The sequence below is a fragment of the Monomorium pharaonis genome, chromosome 3 (assembly GCF_013373865.1).
Source record: "Monomorium pharaonis isolate MP-MQ-018 chromosome 3, ASM1337386v2, whole genome shotgun sequence".
Lineage (NCBI taxonomy): Eukaryota > Metazoa > Arthropoda > Insecta > Hymenoptera > Formicidae > Monomorium > Monomorium pharaonis.
This window is the reverse complement of record NC_050469.1, coordinates 14,918,842-14,939,572: the sequence shown is the minus strand read 5'-3', so window position 1 is coordinate 14,939,572 and position 20,731 is coordinate 14,918,842. Positions and strand designations below refer to the sequence as shown.

The 20,731-nt window shown below is 29.1% G+C and overlaps 1 protein-coding gene across 6 annotated transcripts in view; it reads left to right on the top strand.

Moving 5' to 3' along the window:
• The window catches only part of LOC105836810 (potassium voltage-gated channel protein eag), a 99,615-nt gene that overhangs the window by 50,170 nt on the left and 28,714 nt on the right, over positions 1–20,731 (top strand). For 4 of the 6 annotated variants that reach the window (XM_028193596.2, XM_012681097.3, XM_028193599.2 and 1 more), the window contains exons 3-4: positions 16,409–16,509; positions 20,303–20,435. In XM_028193596.2, coding sequence (XP_028049397.1) covers positions 16,409–16,509; positions 20,303–20,435 — 234 coding nt within the window. Of the gene's footprint in view, positions 1–14,000; positions 14,131–14,793; positions 14,877–16,408; positions 16,510–20,302; positions 20,436–20,731 lie in introns of all 6 variants that reach the window. The other 2 variants (XM_036285052.1, XM_036285051.1) reach the window with 2 other exon arrangements.

The window sequence follows — 20,731 nt, the reverse complement described above, 5'->3', positions numbered from 1 at the left end:
ATTAATTCTGTAAATATATATCTATATTGCACGAAGTACCGCGATAATTGGAAGCGACAAATTACGCGCTTACAAAAATTTATTAGCGGAAAAATTAAAACGTTGCGATGCTAAAAATACCTGTAATTAACTTAAACGCAATCAGCGTACACGAAAAGCGATGGTGCTTGCAGCTGAACATATGTAATTATTCGGCTTTATTATTTTATTTTCATCGAGATATACTCTTCGATCGCGTTTAAAAGTTTTCCAACGTTTTTTTGTATTATACATTTATAACAATATTACACAATATGTAAAATTGTGCGGATTATAATTGATACAAAAGGTAAATTAACTTAAAACAATTTTATGCAATAATCATTATTTTTACATTATACATATATTTAATCGTTTATGCTTGCATTAACAATTGGAACATGACTACAGTTTAATATTTATTTAACGGTGAACAATAAAAGAATGATGAAAAGATTAATTATTATATTTAATGATAAAACGGTTTAAAAATGATCTTATAACTTTATATGAAAACATTAATAAAATAACGATATTTTAATACACATCGCTTATTTGTACATTAAAATTTTATAACTAATTATTTTCTTAAACGCGCATACACGTATCTATACCTTTTTATGTTAGAAAATGTTTTATTTTTATATATTTTAGATTAAATTACATTATCTTGACAAATGTTGCGATTGATTAATAAAAGAGAAAAACATATTAAAAAAGGAGATATTTTATTTTTTCTTCTTTTACTTTTGAAATCTTTCCGTGACAAGTTAATTATTGTTCTTACTGTACAGTTAAGCGCTAAATGAAAGTATTTTAATATAAATTTATACAAAATATCGTACACATACGCTCGACGTAAATGAAGGTTTAGTTTCCATGTGGATATTTTTATTATTACAGTACTAAGAAACTTATAGACTTTCATTTGCAAAACTGTTTTATCGACATTATATTTTTTGAACATATGATACCGCAGTGTCTCCGCACCGGACATAAATTGAGATCATTCCCCTGTACTTTTTCCTTGAACTCGTTGCAATAATCTGTGAACCTCGAAATAAACGATAGACATACATAACACCACTGTTATAGCTGCTCGTAAAAATCGGCCCGGGCGCTCTCCCCCTTAAAATTTTCAATAACCCTCTTACTAATCTTATGTAATAAAAAGCAGAAAATAAACATCCCTTAAAAGTATCAACATTTATATCTTCTAAAAAAATATTCCATATCACTATTTACACACAATAAAATATTAGAAAAACGTATTATAAAAATATAGTTTTATAAAATGTGCACAATATGTTTTATATTCTAAATGTTTCGAAGAAAAATAAATATTTTTATAAGATAATTTTTTTAATAATTAATTAAATTTAGCTCTCTTTCTACAGAAAATTATTTATATGATAAATCATATGTGTGAACAATTTAAAGAAGAAAGAGGCATGAAAGAATAGTATGCCTGCCAACTTTGTTGCATACACTATAACAAAAATAAAATATGACGTTTGAAAAATGCATTTGTCGTATCAGACTCGACTCTAAAACTCTAAAACTGCAACGAATCACAACAACGATTTATTATTGAAGCATATATGTGAGCTGAATGAGGACAAATAACTGTGAAAGATATTTATATTTAATTTAATTTTAATAACCCATTTTTATCGCGTATATATATTTTCAAAATTTTTATAAATATGAAAAGATTCATAAATCCTGCGTAAATGCATTCTAACGGTAATACTTACTAACTACATTATAACAATAGTAACATGTTTTGAAAAATTGAATCATATATTTTAATATAATAGGCATTTAGAATTTTTTCAAAAAAAAAAACAAAAGATTTGTTTGAGATTACACTGACCTTGACAAATAGCCAACTTATCGGCATTTACAATCAGCAACGTGTATCGTAATTACATTAGTTACGACAACTTAATTGTACCAGTGACTATATCACGTTACAATCAAGCAAATAGATCTATGCGAATGCGTGATTTCGATCACATCTTATCAGCTTTCTACGATCCATACAAGTTTCACTAGCGTTTCGATGTGCTTCTCGAGGCAGCCTTGACGGCGGTCGACGTTGACGAGGAGAATTCACCTTCTGACGCACATTAAAGAACGAAGCGAGCGACAACACGCGATCCGCGCGTCCTAGCGATAAATCATCCGTAATCGTTGCAGTTTTACGACGGTGAGTCGCTTGGAGAAGGGAGAGGGGGAGGGTGCCCCTCATCAGAGAGGTACTGCGTGCCGTCTCCGATAAAACTGAGAAGCCTTCGGAAAAAGTCTTTGCAAAGGGATAATGTCGCGTGCGGCGAAAATCCCTGTACCATGAAAAGCGACGAATTTAGAAGCTTGCGATATGCTCGAATCGATCGAAATCGAATGAAATGCGGCACGAAACGTCTTGAAACATAACACTTAGAATTTTTTAAAATTTTAAAAAAGCGTAATTCTAATTAAGAATAATTTAATACAAACAATTAATTTTATTTTTTTAAAAAGAATTTAAAAAATTAATTGATTAACTTAATTTATTCTTAAATTTCAAAATAATTTTAAGTAAAAAATTAATCTTTAATTACATCTCTAATTATATATATATATATATATATATATATATATATATATATATATATATAACTCTTTAATTGTAATGAGATCTTTTGGAGTATAGCGATTGTTCGTTACTTTTTAGTATCGGTCGAATTTTATATACATTTAAAATCACGGGATTGCAAATAAAGTTTAGATTTACGCTTTTATTCAGCGATCTTTTTATGACAAGGCACGAGTAATATATTTTTAAGTTATATTTTTTAAGTTTATCTTTAATTACATATGTCTGTCACAAAAAAAGTTTTATATGAAAAACCTTATTATAGTAAGTAATAAGCGCGGACCAAGGAAAAATTATAAAAATTTTTACCTTTTTTTTTTAATCTAATAATCTTAATCAAGTATTTATACTATACTTATTGTATAATTTTATGAAATTTCTTCTTATGGTTATTATTATACATTGTAATTTTTAATGTAAAATTTTTTCCGTGTAATATAACTTAATTAAGCTTAATCATAACACAGTTGGAGAAAATAAATATTTATCTAGAAAATTGACTATATATGTATATAAAATAACACACGTGTACATTGTATTTGTTGTATGATGAAGTTTTAGCTGCACTTTATTATAAATTGAAAAGTGACGATTGATGAATATAAACTCGATTTACATTAAGCTGTGAACGACTTGAAATTAATATTAGTGAAATTCTTTTAATCCGATAAATCTGGTTGTATAGAGCGATTACGATTCTTGATCAATTTTATCGCATGCATTTATTTTACTTTGCCGACGCATTAGGGCACGGATTTCTGTATTCTCTTTATGGTCACGATATATTAAATCGAGCACAAGCATTTTGTAAAAGAGAGCTGTGCTTGAATTGGGACGCTGCCTCGATTCTTGTAATACGCGGACGCGTGGCTCCGTCGTAATAATGCGGTGGATACAAAAGGAAATGGCAGCGTTTTCGGTACCAGAGCTTCGCTATCGACTTTGTCTCGTAACTTAATGCCACCCTATTTTTAAGCTTTTCCACTTTGCTTGATAAAAAATTGTGTCGCAATGGACATTTGATAGAGCTTAAAGGAAACTGATATACAATTTAAATTATTGATCTTGAAAAAGTATTGATTTTCTTTATTATTATTTATGTGATATTATAGAATCTTTGTGTGATTTCAAATGTTCTACTGTATTTTTTTAATGTAAACTACATCAATAAAAATGAAGAAAGCAGTAAAATATATGAATTTATTTACGTATTTTATTAAATAATATTTAAGTGAGAGAAAAATGTAATATTTAAAGAACTTTTGAAACATTTATATGGTTATCGTGACTATTTTTATGCAAATAATATTAAATATTTTTCTTAAAAATTTTAAAATGTGATTTTAAGTAAAGAAAATAATGTTTTGCTTAAACTATTATGGAAGTTGAACAATTATACGAACCAATTTAACATAAGTAATTAAACGTTATTATGTCCGAAATTTATTTATTTATAATAATATGTACGTAATGAGATAGCCTCACAAAAATGACAGTTAATGTTATAATCTCGCGGAGGACTTAATACTCATTAAATATGCATAATCCACATCAATTATATGTATTATTCCTTTTCTCTGTACCCAAATTTTGAGTAATAATTTATACAAAGAATATATATATATGTATATACATATATAATTATAGTTACTTTTCAAATTAAACAACATACATCATATAATATCATATTTTATATAAGTTCTGTATCCTTTAATGTTCAATATTACTTTTATTATTACATATATGCGATTGTCTTCATTCTTTTAACATTTTTTACTTTATTTTATAGTAACCATCTTTAACAATTTATATTAGATAATTTCTATTTAATATAACACACACTTATAGGATTATTGAAATGTTAACTAATATAAATGTATTCTATTAAGAAATTTTGCCGTATTTATGACACTATATTAATTATATTCTAAGATTAAAATAAATTACCATTTGCATGCTACGGCGTTACTTTTGCGCACGAACGAGCAATATGCATATGTACACATACAAATATATATTAATGTTTATGTGTACTTAGCAAAATATTATATTATTATTATATGTAAAATAACACAATATTTTACAAAACCTGCATTATGCTAATTGAAAATATAATTATGCTGCATTGCGTTTGCAAGAAAATATGATAATATCTAAACTGTTTAAGTGTTTTTAACAAAATCTCTTTTCATGTCCTCAGAACATAATGATTTAAAAAAAATGCATAAGAAAGAAAGGTCGATTCACCGGTTATATAATAAGGTAAATGCGTATCATAAAAGATCGGAGCTGAAAAATATTTTTAAAAATATAATCATTTTTTCATATTTATGAATAAATAATATTATCAAGCGATATATACGCATTTGAGCAAAATTTAATAATATTGACATATACTTAAGTATTCTTGAATAAATGTTTCTATAAATACAAGGTTAATTTGATACTGTAGAATGCTTTTAATCGGTCGATTCCGCGTTATAACATTAAATTAAGTTATTTTTTTTATATACAAACTGATTACATTTTAATTAAATTATATTAAAGATTAATTTACTTAAATTATTTCAATTTGTTACAATATAACACGATTATGTCACACACTATAGTTGAAGTGCGTATGACTCATTTCCAATATGCTATATCAAGCGCATTTTAAATAAAAAAATGTATGCAATGACATTTAAGATAGATGAAATAATACTTATAGTGATTTGTAAATTCAAGAATTTTTATTTGCAAAGAAATGTTATTTATTTAGTTAAAATATTTTCCTTAATTATATTTAAATCAAAATTTGATTTTGCACAACAATGATCTTTGGATATTAAACAGTGTTTGCATAGATGACACAAACTACCATCATCTATCTTGATACTGAATCGTATAGACTTGAGTGCTTAAGAACTGTAGACTGGCTGAAATTTGTCCAGCATAATCCAAAAACTCAGCTGTTGTATGTTAAGACCAACTGTAAGCGCATGCAAGTATACTGACTGCACCTTGACCCGATCTAACTTCGGTCGCGAAAGTTACTCGCGTGCGAATCAAGATTAAGTAAGGTCGGTCTGACCTTAGTTGCTGCCGACCATCAGACACGATCACCACGTGCGTAATCGTTTTCTGAAGAGGTAGAGCTTGTCGTCTTTTTTAATAATCAGCGATTGATAAGATTTGCGCGTATTTTTTCCGCACGATGAAGAGTAAAATTAAGATATGATAGACTGATACTTGACTCTACTTCTTTCTCTCTCTCTCTCTCTCTCTCTCTCTCTCTCTCTCTCTCTCTCTCTCTCTCTCTCTCTCTCTCTCTCTCTCTCTCTCTCTCTCTCTTTCTCTCTCTCTCTCAAAATAGTTAAATATAATATTTAACTCAATTCATAAATGTGATATTTTAAGGTGATTACATGAAGTTTTAAAGTTATATATATAATGAACTTTATTGTATCCCTTTGAGGTTTACAATCTCTACATAAACCTCAGTACCCTCTCCTCTCACCTTTACCCCTCCCCACTTGACCCACCCCATTACTTCTTCTAAGTCTGAGATCAATATATTAAAAAGCAACGGACTCAGTGGACACCCCTGTCTTACCCCCCTCCCCGTCCAAAACTCCTCCGTCTCCTCCCCAACTCTAACTCTACTTTTCGTTTCTTTTAATAAACTTTCCACTCTCTCTATTAAACCTTCTCTGATCCCCCCCTCTCTCTCATCGTCTTTATTAAAATACCTCTATCCACCGAATCAAAGGCCGCCTTCAAATTTACGCTACTAATTTCCCGCCTTTTTTACCTACAATTCTATTTACTAAGTAGTTTAATACATAAATGTTATCTATTGTCCCTCTCTTATTCCTAAAGCCCGCCTGATTTTTTGAGATTATCCTCTTCTTCTCAATCTCTTCATTCAACTTCTCTGCTAAAATCTTGGTATACACCTTGTATGTACATACAGCGTGGGCATTAATGTTATTTCTCTATACTCCTTCACCTGTTTCCCCTCTCCTTTTTTCACTATCGGTATCACTACCCCCTCCTTCCATTTCTCTGGCCACTTTTCTCCCTTCCATACCCTATTCAAAAAATCATCTATCCACTCCTTAAGCTTTCCCCCCCCCCCCCCCCCCACCTCCATACCTCATTCGGAATTCCATCTAATCCACCTGCTTTTCCTAATTTTAATTTATCCACCTTTCTCACTTCCTCCTTGCTAATAACCTGTTCTTTCTCCCTCCTACTACCCTCTCCATCCTTTCTCACCTCTCCTCTAACCACTCTTGCCTCTACTCCACCTAACAAACACATAAAATACTCTTTCCATTCCTCCATTCCTATTCCTTTGTTCACCCTCCTTTTCTTTTTCCTGTCTTTATTTACTATCTCCCAAACTTTATTCTTATTCCTAGCTTCTTCTGTCTTTTTCTCCCACTTCCTATTCTTCTCCTCTTTCTTTCTCTCGCATAGATCTTTGAATTCTCTTTTCAGCTCTATATATTTACTCCTATCCTCTAATCCTTTCCTCTACCTCCTTAAATCCTTCCTCACCTGTCTCTTCAACTTCCTACACTCTTCATCTCACCAGCCTCTTCCTACCTTCCTACCTTTCCTTCTCTCTCTCTTCATCTTTCCCATTCTGCCTCCTTGATTTTACTCAACATTCTATTCCACTCCTCATTTACCTCCTGCTCATATTCTTCCTCTATCCCTCCCTCTAATACTCCCCTAAACATTTCTCTACCCTTTTTATCCCAGACCCCCCTTATCTCCCTATTTTTTCAAGTTTTAAGGTTATTGTAATTATGTCACTGATGAATTTGATATCATATAAGATTGTTGCGACATAATATTAATAATTAGTTTCAAATCTTTGTATTCTCTTTTATAGTTTATTTTTCAAAAGACATAATATTCTAAAAAAATATTTAACAAACTGCCATTATTAAAAGAATCTTAAAATACACGACAATTAAGTAATCAGTTATAAGTGGATTTTAATTTACAAGTGGTATTTGTTATTTTCGTATCCGAACATTAAATGTCGATATTTAGCGTTACACACATCGTTGATATTGCTATGATATTAATGATATGAATTAGAATGTCGCATTGTTTATGTCTTTATTAAACGATAAATATAATGATCATTAAAACTATGAAATAACGATCATCTTCTTCATAAAGAAAGGGTTAAACCGTCTGGCCTTTTGCGCGGTAAATTTAGCGGGTGTTATAAATGTAGCTCCTTTGTGATCTCTTCTATTAGCAATTAAGAAATTACATGCCTTCAATCGATCCATTCCTTAAAAATTGATTTTGTAAGATAATAAAACTTAAATTTTTACGTATAACGTCTGACAGAATCTTTTCACGATTTTATTTTTTTATTTATCTTGTTACTTAATTTTTAAGTATTTTTATGATATTTTTATTACAGACTATATGTTACTTTAGATTTTTTTATTAATACAAAATATTTTAGAATAAATTTTTTTAAGAAAATGTAATTGTAAGATAGATAGAAAGTTAATATAAATTATCTCACAATCCTTTAAAACAATGTAATATTCAACGCTGAGAGAGGAAAGAAATTATCTTTTTTTTTTATGATCGCAGCATAATGTAAATGCAGCAAAACTTTGTAAAACTTGGTACAAACAATAAGATTCAAATAAAATATTTTTTATTGAGATTTACGCATTTTTTCTCAAAAATTTTATAACAGTGCACGAGTACATTACAAATTATTAATATTTTTTAATAACATGTTTCTAATGTCGTGGACATTAGTCGTATATTTACCGTTTATTCATATTGAAATAACGTTTACATAAGATGACAGTTTCATTAACTAGATTTAGTTTCGGGGTAAAAAGCCCCGAAGTTCAAAGGTCAAATAACATTGTACCATACAACAGCGGCCACAATCATAAATGAAGGGTAAACCCATCAAGAGATTACTCTAGCAAGTTGGTGTATTTTGTGTTAGTTTAAATCACAGGAAATTATTTGATTTATTAAAATGTTAGAAACGCGAAATCTAGTTTTTATGACAAAATACTAGATATTTCCACATAACAAATTTTCATATGTTAAATACTAAGGATTTATGTGGAAAAAAACTATACACAACAAATTCAACAAGAGGATTTTTAATTTTATTATTAGTGCTACGATAGATGAAATATTAAAGAAGTTATTGGGGATAAAGAGGTTGTTTAAAGTTATTCTATATACATATAATAATAAAAGATGAGATGGTTTGAATTAAAAAAAATTAAAAAAAGAATTTTTTATTTCTTATAGATGTATTTAAAAGATAAATAAAAAGAAAGTTTATAATTTTTTATAAAAAATTAAATAATAGATAATTAAATCTGTAAAGAATAAAGATAGAAAAATAATAAATTTAATATAATAAAATTTTTTTTAAAAATAAGGAAATAATAATAAATAAGGAATTTATTTAAATTATGGAATTAATATAAAATATTAATATTTAAATAATTTTTACTATAAATTTTTATTAAATAATTATATTTTAATGTTAAGAGGCATAGAAATTTTTTAAATTTTTTGAAATAGTTTAATTTATTAGATATAAAATAAATGGGAAATAGAATATAATAATATGTATTTCCCAGAGGACTAGATAATGCCATATAATTTATCGTACTTATTATATGTATTCTTATATCTAATACATTTTATAAGACTTTAAATGGACTCGAGATTGCTGACCAAAGTATCACACTATTTTTCCAATAATACTGTAAAAAAGAAAGTCTTGTTCGCACTTTAGATCTTATAATGTTGATCAAAAATCTTGACGCTTATTACATTATTACTGGTTTTGCCTTAAAGCTCGCAAAGTATTTTCATGGAATTCAATAACGACAAATTTCTAGATGCGTATGTAATTTCTCTTAAAAAATTTTTTTAATATTATTTTTAAAATATATTTTAAAAATAATATTTCCTAACAATTACATTGAGATTAAAGATATGAAATTAATATAGTTTTGTTATACTTTATTTATTTAGCATATGATACATCTTGGGTCACACTAATTAAGACAGATGATATTACCTTTTCTACTTTGGTAAATAAATTTTGTTAAATAACTCTAAACTTGCACGAAATTTTACTTGCTTTAATAATATTTTAATTTTGTATATTTTATAATATTTATGTTTCTAAATATGCCTTAATATTCAACATTTTTTTAGTAAATGATATTCTTTTGTATCATTATGTACAAAAGAAATCTCGCGAAATGCTTTTAATAAAACAGCTTCGTAATTTAACTCATTCGAAAGGAATAAAATTTGTGTGTGTGTGTGTGTGTGTGTGTGTGTGTGTGTGTGTGTGTGTGTGTGTGTGTGTGTGTGTGTGTGTGTGTGTGTGTGTGTGTGTGTGTGTGTGTGTGTGTGTGTGTGTGTGTGTGTGTGTGTGTGTGTGTGTGTGTGTGTGTGTGTGTGTGATATCAAGATACGTGTCTAGAACTGAAAAGAACAACGGACTATCGCAAAACACAAATTTATTTTCAAATTTATAGAGTTTGTAACAGAAATAGATTAATGGTTTATAGAAACATGGATTAGTGGCATGTGTACGAAAATTTCTCTGCTGGATATGACGAAAAATCTGGAGAAGACGTTTTATTTTGTCTTATACATGTCAATGGTGAGAGAAGGAGACTAGAAATTCTAGTAATTACGTCGAATACTTTTATCGACAGCATTACTAATGGCTATCGTGTTCTGCCATTACCTATAAAACGTTAGTATCGATGTTCATGCGCATACTATTTCTTCGTCAAAATAACTGTGGGAAGATAAGATTTCCAATGTCTCTCCAGTGCCTAGGATGTTTTGTGTACAAGAAATAAATTGAGACATCGTTCTTGTTTTAATTTGAAATAAAAAATAAATAATTTTTTTTTGTTTTTAACATACATGTCATTGAATCTTTTACAATTCTCATAGTACCAATATTTTTGCTTTTTGAAGTGTTTGATAAACTTTGTGTATCAAATTTTCTAAAGAATTATAATTTTTATATTAACAAATGTTTGCATTAAAAAATATATACTTTTTATAAATATATTTATCTTTTTAGAAAATAAACGACTGAATTATGTGAGATATTATATAAGAATAGTTTAATAAATCATGGAATAAATTCTCCTTTGTCATCGTAATAGCTAACGGAAATCGTCAGCCGTGGCAGCGCGCAATGCGTTGTTCGAAAGCAATAGACTTTCCGAAGCTTTTACATCGTCGCCTCGTTACTTTGTTAATTCTTCAAAAACTCTCCGTTCGTCTTGAAATTTATTTCGTGCTGGAAAGTTGCTCGACGCGACGGCGTCGGAGTTTTGAACCACCATCCATTCGTAATCTAAATCTTTTTAATGCGTTTCATCGATCCGCCTGGTCCGGAGTGGTTCACAGCGGACTTTGATACTCTTCGTATCATTCGTCTCAATTAACTTCCTCCCGGGATCGTAGCAGCATTAATTGGTCTGGAATTGTCCGCCGTAGTTCCGCAATTTTTCTGGTCTTTTTTCTCTTCCTTTCGAAAATAGAACGCTTTGATACGATACACATAAACATTTTACATATCGCCGAACGTAATTTAAATAGACCATAAAAATAAAACATGCGATACAGTTTTAAACAAAAAAAAGTGATATTGTATGTCATATCTTAGTTTCTACTTTTGATAAATTCTTTCAATTCATTCATATACAAAGTATACCTGATTAATGCTGAACTACGTATCGTATATCATATCACATGGAAGTAACATGCATCATAAAGTTCTATTATAACTATGTCGACAATCTGATCGATCGATTGTAAGATTACACGCAACCGTTTTAATTCGTCGTTTTATCTGACTTCAATGTATTTTCAAATATTTCACTTTATTTCGACAGAAATTATTTCTTAAGTTATTTTTTTTTTAATACAGTAATAATTTTTCCTTATTTTTTATACGCACTTATATTATGTATTATTGCATACTGTCTTGTAAAACGTGCTACAAAAATATCTTTGAATTTATTGCTAACTTTCGTACTAGATAAAACGTGATTCAATAGTATATTCTCTAATCTAGAATTAACTCTAATTTTCATCCCTTACACATCCACACACACACGCACGCATGCGCGTACACACGTATGCACACGCTCCCCCCCCCCCTCTCTCAATCTCTCTCTCTCTCTCTCTCTCTCTCTCTCTCTCTCTCTCTCTCTCTCTCTCTCTCTCTCTCTCTCTCTCTCTCTCTCTCTCTCTCTCTGTTTCTAACTGCATATTTTTTTATGCTGATCCAATGTCCAAGGAAAGGATACGGCTTTACGCAAAAAAAGGGAAAGATGTTGGTTGCATTTCAGTGGCCTCTAAGTAGAAAAGTCTATTAAAAGCATTCGCGTCCATGACTTACGTTGGCGTTTACGTGGATGGTGCGATATTACTATTGTGAAGGAAACGATTGCATTCGTTTCATTATGAAAATTTTTCATTTTGGGATGCTTTTTTAAAGTAATCTTCAACCTGAATATTACTCGCTAATGTAAATATAATTCGAATCGGAGTAAATTCTTACATTATTTATGCTTAAAAAATATGAATTTTGTAAACAGTAATGATAACAAATAGAGAACGTGACAAATAATAATGAAAAATAAATATATTTGTATATTCTTAGTCGGTGTGTTATAACGAAACAGCGTGTAATGAAAAATGTTACAATTAGATATAAAAATAGAAATAATTATTGATATATTATTAATCATCATTACATTGTTTGACGATAATCGAGTCGCTGAGAGGCAATTGGCTTTTGCGCTCTAAAAATTTGAAAAAATTCTAATTGTAGGGAGAGAGGCAACGCATAATTTAACGAAATTACATAAAGGAGGATAGTTAAGATGCAGAAATGTTATTGGTATTATTCACACCTGTGCATTATCTGTCTTAATTTTCCCTATATTATTATTTTAAAAATCTAGAACTTTTTTGTATTTATTCGTGTAGAAAAAAAATTCATTATAACTTCAAACAGTCCAAGGTTAACACTTATGAGAAAAAAAATGTAATAGTTTACCTAAAAAATGTCTGCCTAAAAAAATATAATTATTTTATAACCTAAAAATAAATAATTCTGTTTTAAAAATAATTCTGTTTTAAAAAAATAAAAAGGAAGATAATAGAAAAAGAAAAAAGTTTTTGACTAAAATTAGTACTTAAATTTTAAAAATAAATATAAATTTGGAGAAAAAAATATTCCTCGTGAATTTTCTAATCAGAACACTGTTTGTATGCTGTTTGCGCATTGGTAACAATCAGGGCTCATTACATCGAAATTTATCGTGCATAATACTGCTGAAACGCATTCTCATGTTTAATACATAACAAGTATTCGCGATCTCTCTCTCTCTCTCTCTCTCTCTCTCTCTCTCTCTCTCTCTCTCTCTCTCTCTCTCTCTCCCTGCCTCCCTCCCCCCCCCCCCTCCCCCTCCCTATTCCATTTAAAATATTTGAATTCAGACATAAAAGTTATTAGGAATCTTATTATTTTGAATCCTTGTTTAAGCGAGTCTGAAAGAAATATTTGCAAAGTGGTGATAAAACATAGCAATTATTGATAATTAATTACCAGCGACAAATGTCTATCACTGAAAGTTCTAATAATATAATAACCATAGTTATTTTATAATTTTGAAAGAATTTATATTTATTATACCAATATAATTTTTTTATTATGAATCAAGGTAAAACAAAATGATTCAATAAATTTAATCATATAAACGAGTTCTGTATAGTGATTATAAATTTTGTTTAACAAGCTCATACATAATCATGAGTTTTATATAAATTTTACTTTTAAAAATTGGTATTAATATCTATTATCTTTACGATTATATTGAAAATCTTAAAAATTTTGCATAAATGTTAAACATTAATATTATAAACATTACATTTGCTATTACATCTTATACAAGTTATTATTATATAATTAATAACATTCTCTAGTATATTTTGTATTAATACATTACATTAAATATTTGAAAATAATAAATGTTAACTAAATATTTTCTAATATTTTTTAAATTACAATAATATAAATTACAATAATATAAATTTCCCGCGGATAAATATTTCTTTTTGATCTTGATATACCCCTGCGATATTATATTATGATATAAATTTATTTTGCACGTCAAACAACTGCACTGCAAAAGAATAGTCATATGAATCAGTGTTATATAAGATTTATGTATAAAATTAACGCGACTAATTAAATTTTGTTTGTTGGAAATTCTCATTTCGACAGTAAAGAAGAGTTGAAGGAAACAGATCGACGATGTTACAGGCACTTTTAATCGAGTATCCTCTCGAAAGCACTCCGTAAAATCGTTGAGAGCTTCGACCAGCTCGAGTTGCAGATGTTGCAGACACACCCGGTACGTTACACATATACACATCTGTGTACATATATGGAACGATGTATTAAGTCACAATGCATTGTAACAAGAATGCAACAGGATCTACTTCAGAGATCATACGCTCGGAAGAGTGCATCCGATTCCTTGTGAGAGAACTTAAAAAAAAATAGGAATGACGGATAAAAATACAGCTTCGAGAGAACAAGAAGAATTGGACTTTATATTTGTTATCAGCTTAGTCCGAACTTTAGTCTATCTCGCGTAATTATGATAACGTACAGCAGTAATTAAATTAATAACGTTCTATGTGATTGATTTTTAATTTAAAGTACACTTTGTTTTCCGATCTTTTATGACATATCATAATAGATCGTTTATTTTTACATGTAATACATTTTCACATAACATGACAGCTTTAATGACCTCGGTCGAAATCATTTATATCCACAAGGAGTTTGGCAATTGTACTTATTTATTTCAATTTTGGTTTTGATTTCTATCATGGTTGAAAAATTTTTTGACCCGCCAACAGTCAATTCACGTCTCAATTGGCGACCCCACTCATTGAGAACTTAAGAAATCCCTGGTTTAAAGGAATATTAAACAATATTATTGTACAATATTATTAAGTGTCTAGAAGTCGCTTAGGATAACTAAAATTGCAACTTTTTCCATTTCTAGTGTATACTACTTTACTCTTTCTGATTCGTTTGGACCATTAAAGCTTTACGTGTGCGACAATATGATATGCCAATAATGATAAAGTTAAGAAAACGATGCATACGATATGTATTTTGTTTGTTCATGTGTATGCATATGCATTAATCAAACTTAACATTATATATCGTTAGTATAATACGTTCTTGTTTGCAAGTGTTTAATAGTGTGTCAAAGAGAATAGAAAAGAAGAATCACCAACTCTATCCTGCAAATATATTTTATTTTATTTTAATGTTTATTGTGATGCATGCATTGTCAAGTTCAAACCTAAAGCTTTCGTTTGTCATTTAATGATCGTCTGTCGCGACGATGTTGACTGCACGTCGATTGCTAGCGAATGAGTATCCGTGTGCTTTATAGCCCAGATCGTTAGACTCTTATTTTTGTTTAAGATTTAAGAGATACTTAATAAACGAAGTCGATGAAATAACGATCGCATTGTCCTCGTTCGTTGTCATCACAATTCTTCTTGTAAAACGCTTTCGAATTTTTAAGTCACGATATTACCACTTCTGAACATACGGTACTTCAAAATTTTATTAACCTTTCTTGCGCGCGCACGCACCCCTTCCCTCACACACTCACCCCCCCCCCCTCCACACACACACACACAAGCTGCACTAAATGAGTGTTGTAAAATTGGAATATTTAATCATCATCACTTCAACGTTTCTCGTACGGGTGACTTGGAAGAGAACAGTTATTCGCGAAAGAAACTTTTACTCACTTTTACGTATTTTACTTTATATTAATTGTGATAAACATGATTATCGCAATAATAATTATAAATGTTACATAATATGGACACAATGATTGTTAATGTCTCAATTAATTGACTACGATGATTTAACTGGCTGAAATACAATAAGTTAGCATTAGTCATCATATTATAAGTTGATATGATTAGATAATTATAGTCATCACATAAATTACGATTTTATTAATTGTTTACATCTAATTAATTAAGAGATTTATTAGGTGTTCTCTTTAACAGAAAATTTGTTTCTTATCGTTTATAGAATACATTTGCTCGGACTGTCATTATTATTAGTAAATGAATTGACGCTCGTTAAACGCTAATTGTATATCATGATTAATTGTATAAGTACGGTAAAACGTGATTCGCCTTATATTCTTCGTTTTGTTTTACTTTTATTAAAATGCGCTATTATCCCATATGGGTTCGAGCATGCTGTATTCTCGTTGTTAATTCTCGTTCATAATTTATTGAGAAACTTTTAATGAACTCTGGAGCACGTTGAAAAACTTGTGGCACACCCATTTGCCAAATTATGTAAATTTATACAAGAGAGAGAGAGAGAGAGAGAGAGAGAGAGAGAGAGAGAGAGAGAGAGAGATCTGTTCTATCATAAACTATTTGTAGATTTAAAATTGTAAAAATGTTGATCTTTAAATGATCAAGTTACAGGAAACATTCTACATATATATTCTGAATAATATAAAGAAACAAAAAGATACCGTTTGATAAAAAAGAATAAGACAACAGGAAATGCATGTTTTTGTGTTATGTTTTACTAAGGAGAATAATATCCTTTTTTTTTCTTTTTATTCACAGCCGACAGCAGTTTTCTACTAGCAAACGCCCAGATCGTCGACTTCCCGATTGTCTATTGCAACGAGAGCTTCGTCAAAATCTCTGGCTACAATCGTGCCGAGGTACGAAATATTTGATATTCGATTTGTATGTACTATTTTTAATATTCATACCGATTTTATATTCACTGATATAATTCGCGTATGATTGTATTTACAATCTCATCATGCACATAAAATACTATACACATAAATTCACATATTGTGTATTAATTAATTAATTAATTAATTAGTTAGTTACATATTATTTAAAGTGTCATACCATTATTTGTTAGATTATTTAATTTATCAGATATTTGTTTAATTTATTAGATGTACAATGGACTGCCAATTATTTGAACATAAATTATCTGAACATTGATTTTCTGCCACAGTTTGAACATTTAAATAGTTGCAACTATATTAAAAATACATTATTTTATTTAATTATGCCAGTTTATTTTAATATTGCATATACATTTTTTGAAACCCGATCAAAAATTTTTCACGCAAAAGTATGTAAAAATCTGTAGAATTATGTATCAAAAATGTCCATGCAAAATTTTACATTGTATATTTTTATTTAATTTTACATATTTTTATGTAATTTTATATAATTTTGATATAATTTTATAGATTTATACATACTCTTGTATAAAAAAATTTTTGCCGGGAAAAAAATTGCTTATTTACAATTATATATAATTACATATAATTCTACAGATTTTTATATATTTTTACATGAAAAATTTTTGATCGGGAAGCTTTATGTGAATATTCGATAAATGTATTATTATATAATATTATTATATAATATTTTTCAGCTTGATTAATTTTAAATAAATTATTAAAGAAAAATGATCGATACTGGCATATTACTTTGTGTTTTTGGATTTCTTAACAAAACAAAAACTAAAACTAAAATTTAAAATTTTTTGAAAATATAAATGTAAACTTGAAAGTCTTTTCTATCAAATAACGTAGCAGTTTTTTGTTTGGTATTTTGTAGTAATTAATATTTTTGACATAATCAAAAATAAACATCTAAAACATTGAGCGCAAAAACTGACCTAGGTAATAAGCAACTTTCCGTTTCTTTTTTTTTTTAACATAGGTAAGTTATTAGGACAAAATATTGTTAATGTATATGAAGATTTTTTAACGCATTTCATTTCGCAGTAAAACACTTTTTTATTGATTATGCAAATATTATATGCCAGTATGTTGGCGATCACCCTCTAGTATTGTTAATATTTTCGATGCTTTGTTATGCTTCTTTTTTTAAACTATTATTCTCATTATAATTATAGAATTAACATCGTTGCAGATTTCGGATTCTCTAAATCTGTTTTCTTTGTTAAGGATCCGAGAAATGTTTACATTTTCGTATATTCCGTAATATTCCTTGATATTTATCTGCTGATACATGTGAGCAATAGTTCACTTATATCTTTTGCTATCTCTTACCTTCTAGAATGAAAGTGGTACGAGTGGCGAGCGGATAACGGGATTTAGCTACTAGCGTGTTGATTTATCGACATCGATTTATTATATCGGAATATGTACGAAGCAAGAAGCTTGGAGACGATATCACGCTGCCTATTCGCGATATTGAATTCTCTAGCTAAAATCTAATTGCTAATTTAACTCTTCATTTATAATTTATTTACTGAATTTGATTATTTATTGTTTTTAAGAGATATCGTATATTTATTACTGTTGTTACAGAAAATTGTAAAACTTACATGAAATAAAACAATAATTGGTAAACAGCGAGGGTATAGTAGAAAGAATCATTATTATTCATTATCATAATTATTATTATTATTTATTAGCCTAATCCTTCCTCATTTACTGATTAGTCTCTTTATTTTACATACATATTTGATTGCATGATTATTATAGTTGCAGTTTTAAAGAATTTGCTTGAATATTTGGTATATTGATAGATATAACCAAAACTCAAAACAAAATAAATTTTATACGAAAATCGATTATAAATTATATACTTATATAGACGATAAACAGGAAATGTGAAAAATCTTATTTTAAACTTATTAAATAAACTAACGATACAAAAAACGCACAAAAATAGTTTTTTACTTGATTTATTTGACTCAAATGTGACTAGTTGATTGTGAGCTCTGGCGTCCCGACCAAAGTGACGACGTAGCAGCAGGAGCAGTAACCACCTCGTTTCTGTAAGACTCCCAGTGTTCCAATCCTATTGTTTGGGGAAGATACATGGATTTGGGGTTTGCAAACTCCATTTACTGGAAACCGGATTGAGAATGCTTTCGTGGAAGATTTAAGGACAAAGAACGAAAACGATGACGGCGAAGAATATAACCGCGCAGATGTTATTTTACATTAAAGAAAATTATTGTTATTTTACATAAAAATCAAACGTTTGAATGCAAAAAAATATTTTGTAAACGAATTTTTTGTGAGCTCTTTCCATGTGTAATGAGATTGTCTTTGCAGAATTCTTTTTAAGAAGTAATCATTTTCTTTGGCAACTTGAATAAAAATCGTCACAGTTGTACTTTTCGCTTGTTGGTTGTTTCAATTAGCCATGTAGTATTATTAGAGAAAATTACGTCTTTAATCCTATTACCTTTAGCAGACTCCAAGACATAATCGGGTTAATATATAATCATGCAGTCATAGAATTTTCTTTGTTTTGAAAATCTCCAAGCTTTCTTTAAACTTTCATGCCCTGTGACCACGTCGGTCACAATATTATGTTTCCGCTTTTCAATTATTTTAAAAAGTATATTTTTTTTATTGTATGGAAAGCGTGGAAAAATACATGTAGTACAATAAATTTATTACTTCATACAAAAAATATGCGCTATTTCATGCCGTTTTATCGCACATCTGCATCTTACGAATGTCGAAGTGACAGATACAAGCAAAATAGAGTTTACAATGAATTTTTTTAATATTAGTTTATTTCTGTAAAATTTAATAAATCATTAATAAATCACAAACGTTTTATGTTTTTTTTCTGTTTTATATATTAAGCGGATATTGTATCTCTGAATATCAGTCTATAAGATTCTTTTTACAAGATTGCGTGTTCAATTTAAAAAATTGCCACACGACGGGTGATGGATTTGATTGGGATCGAAGTTATTTCGTTCCTGTTGCGTCTGCGAACCGCGGGATTTAAAGGTCAGCACTACGGGATTAATAAATCTGTTTCGAGGTCGAAAAACATGATATCACCTATGTTCGATATTCTACACGAATGGTACAAGCTGGTTTCTCGCTTTCATCGGCATTTGATAACATATCGGGTCAACTTTGATCGACATTATTGATCCGTATGATGGCTATTTAAAGAAACGCTTTATTCACAATTGCTCCTGTTTACAACGTTTAATATGCATTCGAAAGTGTTGCATTGTACATTATATGATTTTTATACACGTACACAAGTTTAATAAACAATGACATTATTGATTGAAAAAATATTGTAATTACTTGCGAAAATAATTTCTCCGTAAAATTTCCTCTTTATATATCTCGTTTAATTATACTGTAGTGCTCTTAACCATTTATTTTCACGTAAATCGTTTCGAGTAATAAATGTTCTATTTCTAGGTACTTGACAATTTCATACTTCTGTATTATTCATGTCACTTATACACTCTATTAATACAACAAATGTGAAATGCTTATAATAGGTAGATGGTACCAATTATAAAGAAACAATTGATTTTTCATTATAATTTATAGCGCATTTATTATCTGTTTATATGTATTTATCATTAGTTAATTTAGTAACAAGTATGTTATACATATTTATACACAACGTATTGCAAGTGAAAAGAATAGACAAATATTTTACACGTCGCTTCTATATTTCCAGGTTATGCAAAAGTCATGTCGTTGTGGATTCATGTACGGGGAGCTAACGGATAAAGAAACGATCGCCAGGATTGAGGAATGCCTCGAGGGTCAGATTCACGATCAATTCGAGATCTTGCTGTACAAGAAGACCAGTGAGTCATTATGTCTTACAAATCTTCGCATGAAAAGCTTAAATGTGGTGTTCGTGGTTTTTTACGAGTATCGATGGTTTTCGATGTAGCATTGTCAGTTGATATTTAATCTGCAGAAAGCACGAAGAATCAGGATACATGTTTGAAAATACGAATCTAAAATTTTTTATTTTTTGATCCAGCACGTATAAAGCACTTATGTTTTATAGGTAATAAACACGTTTTATAAAAAAAAAAATTAGTAAATTTTGATGTCTTTTGTTCTTATTGCAACATAAGACGATTTAAGAAGATAA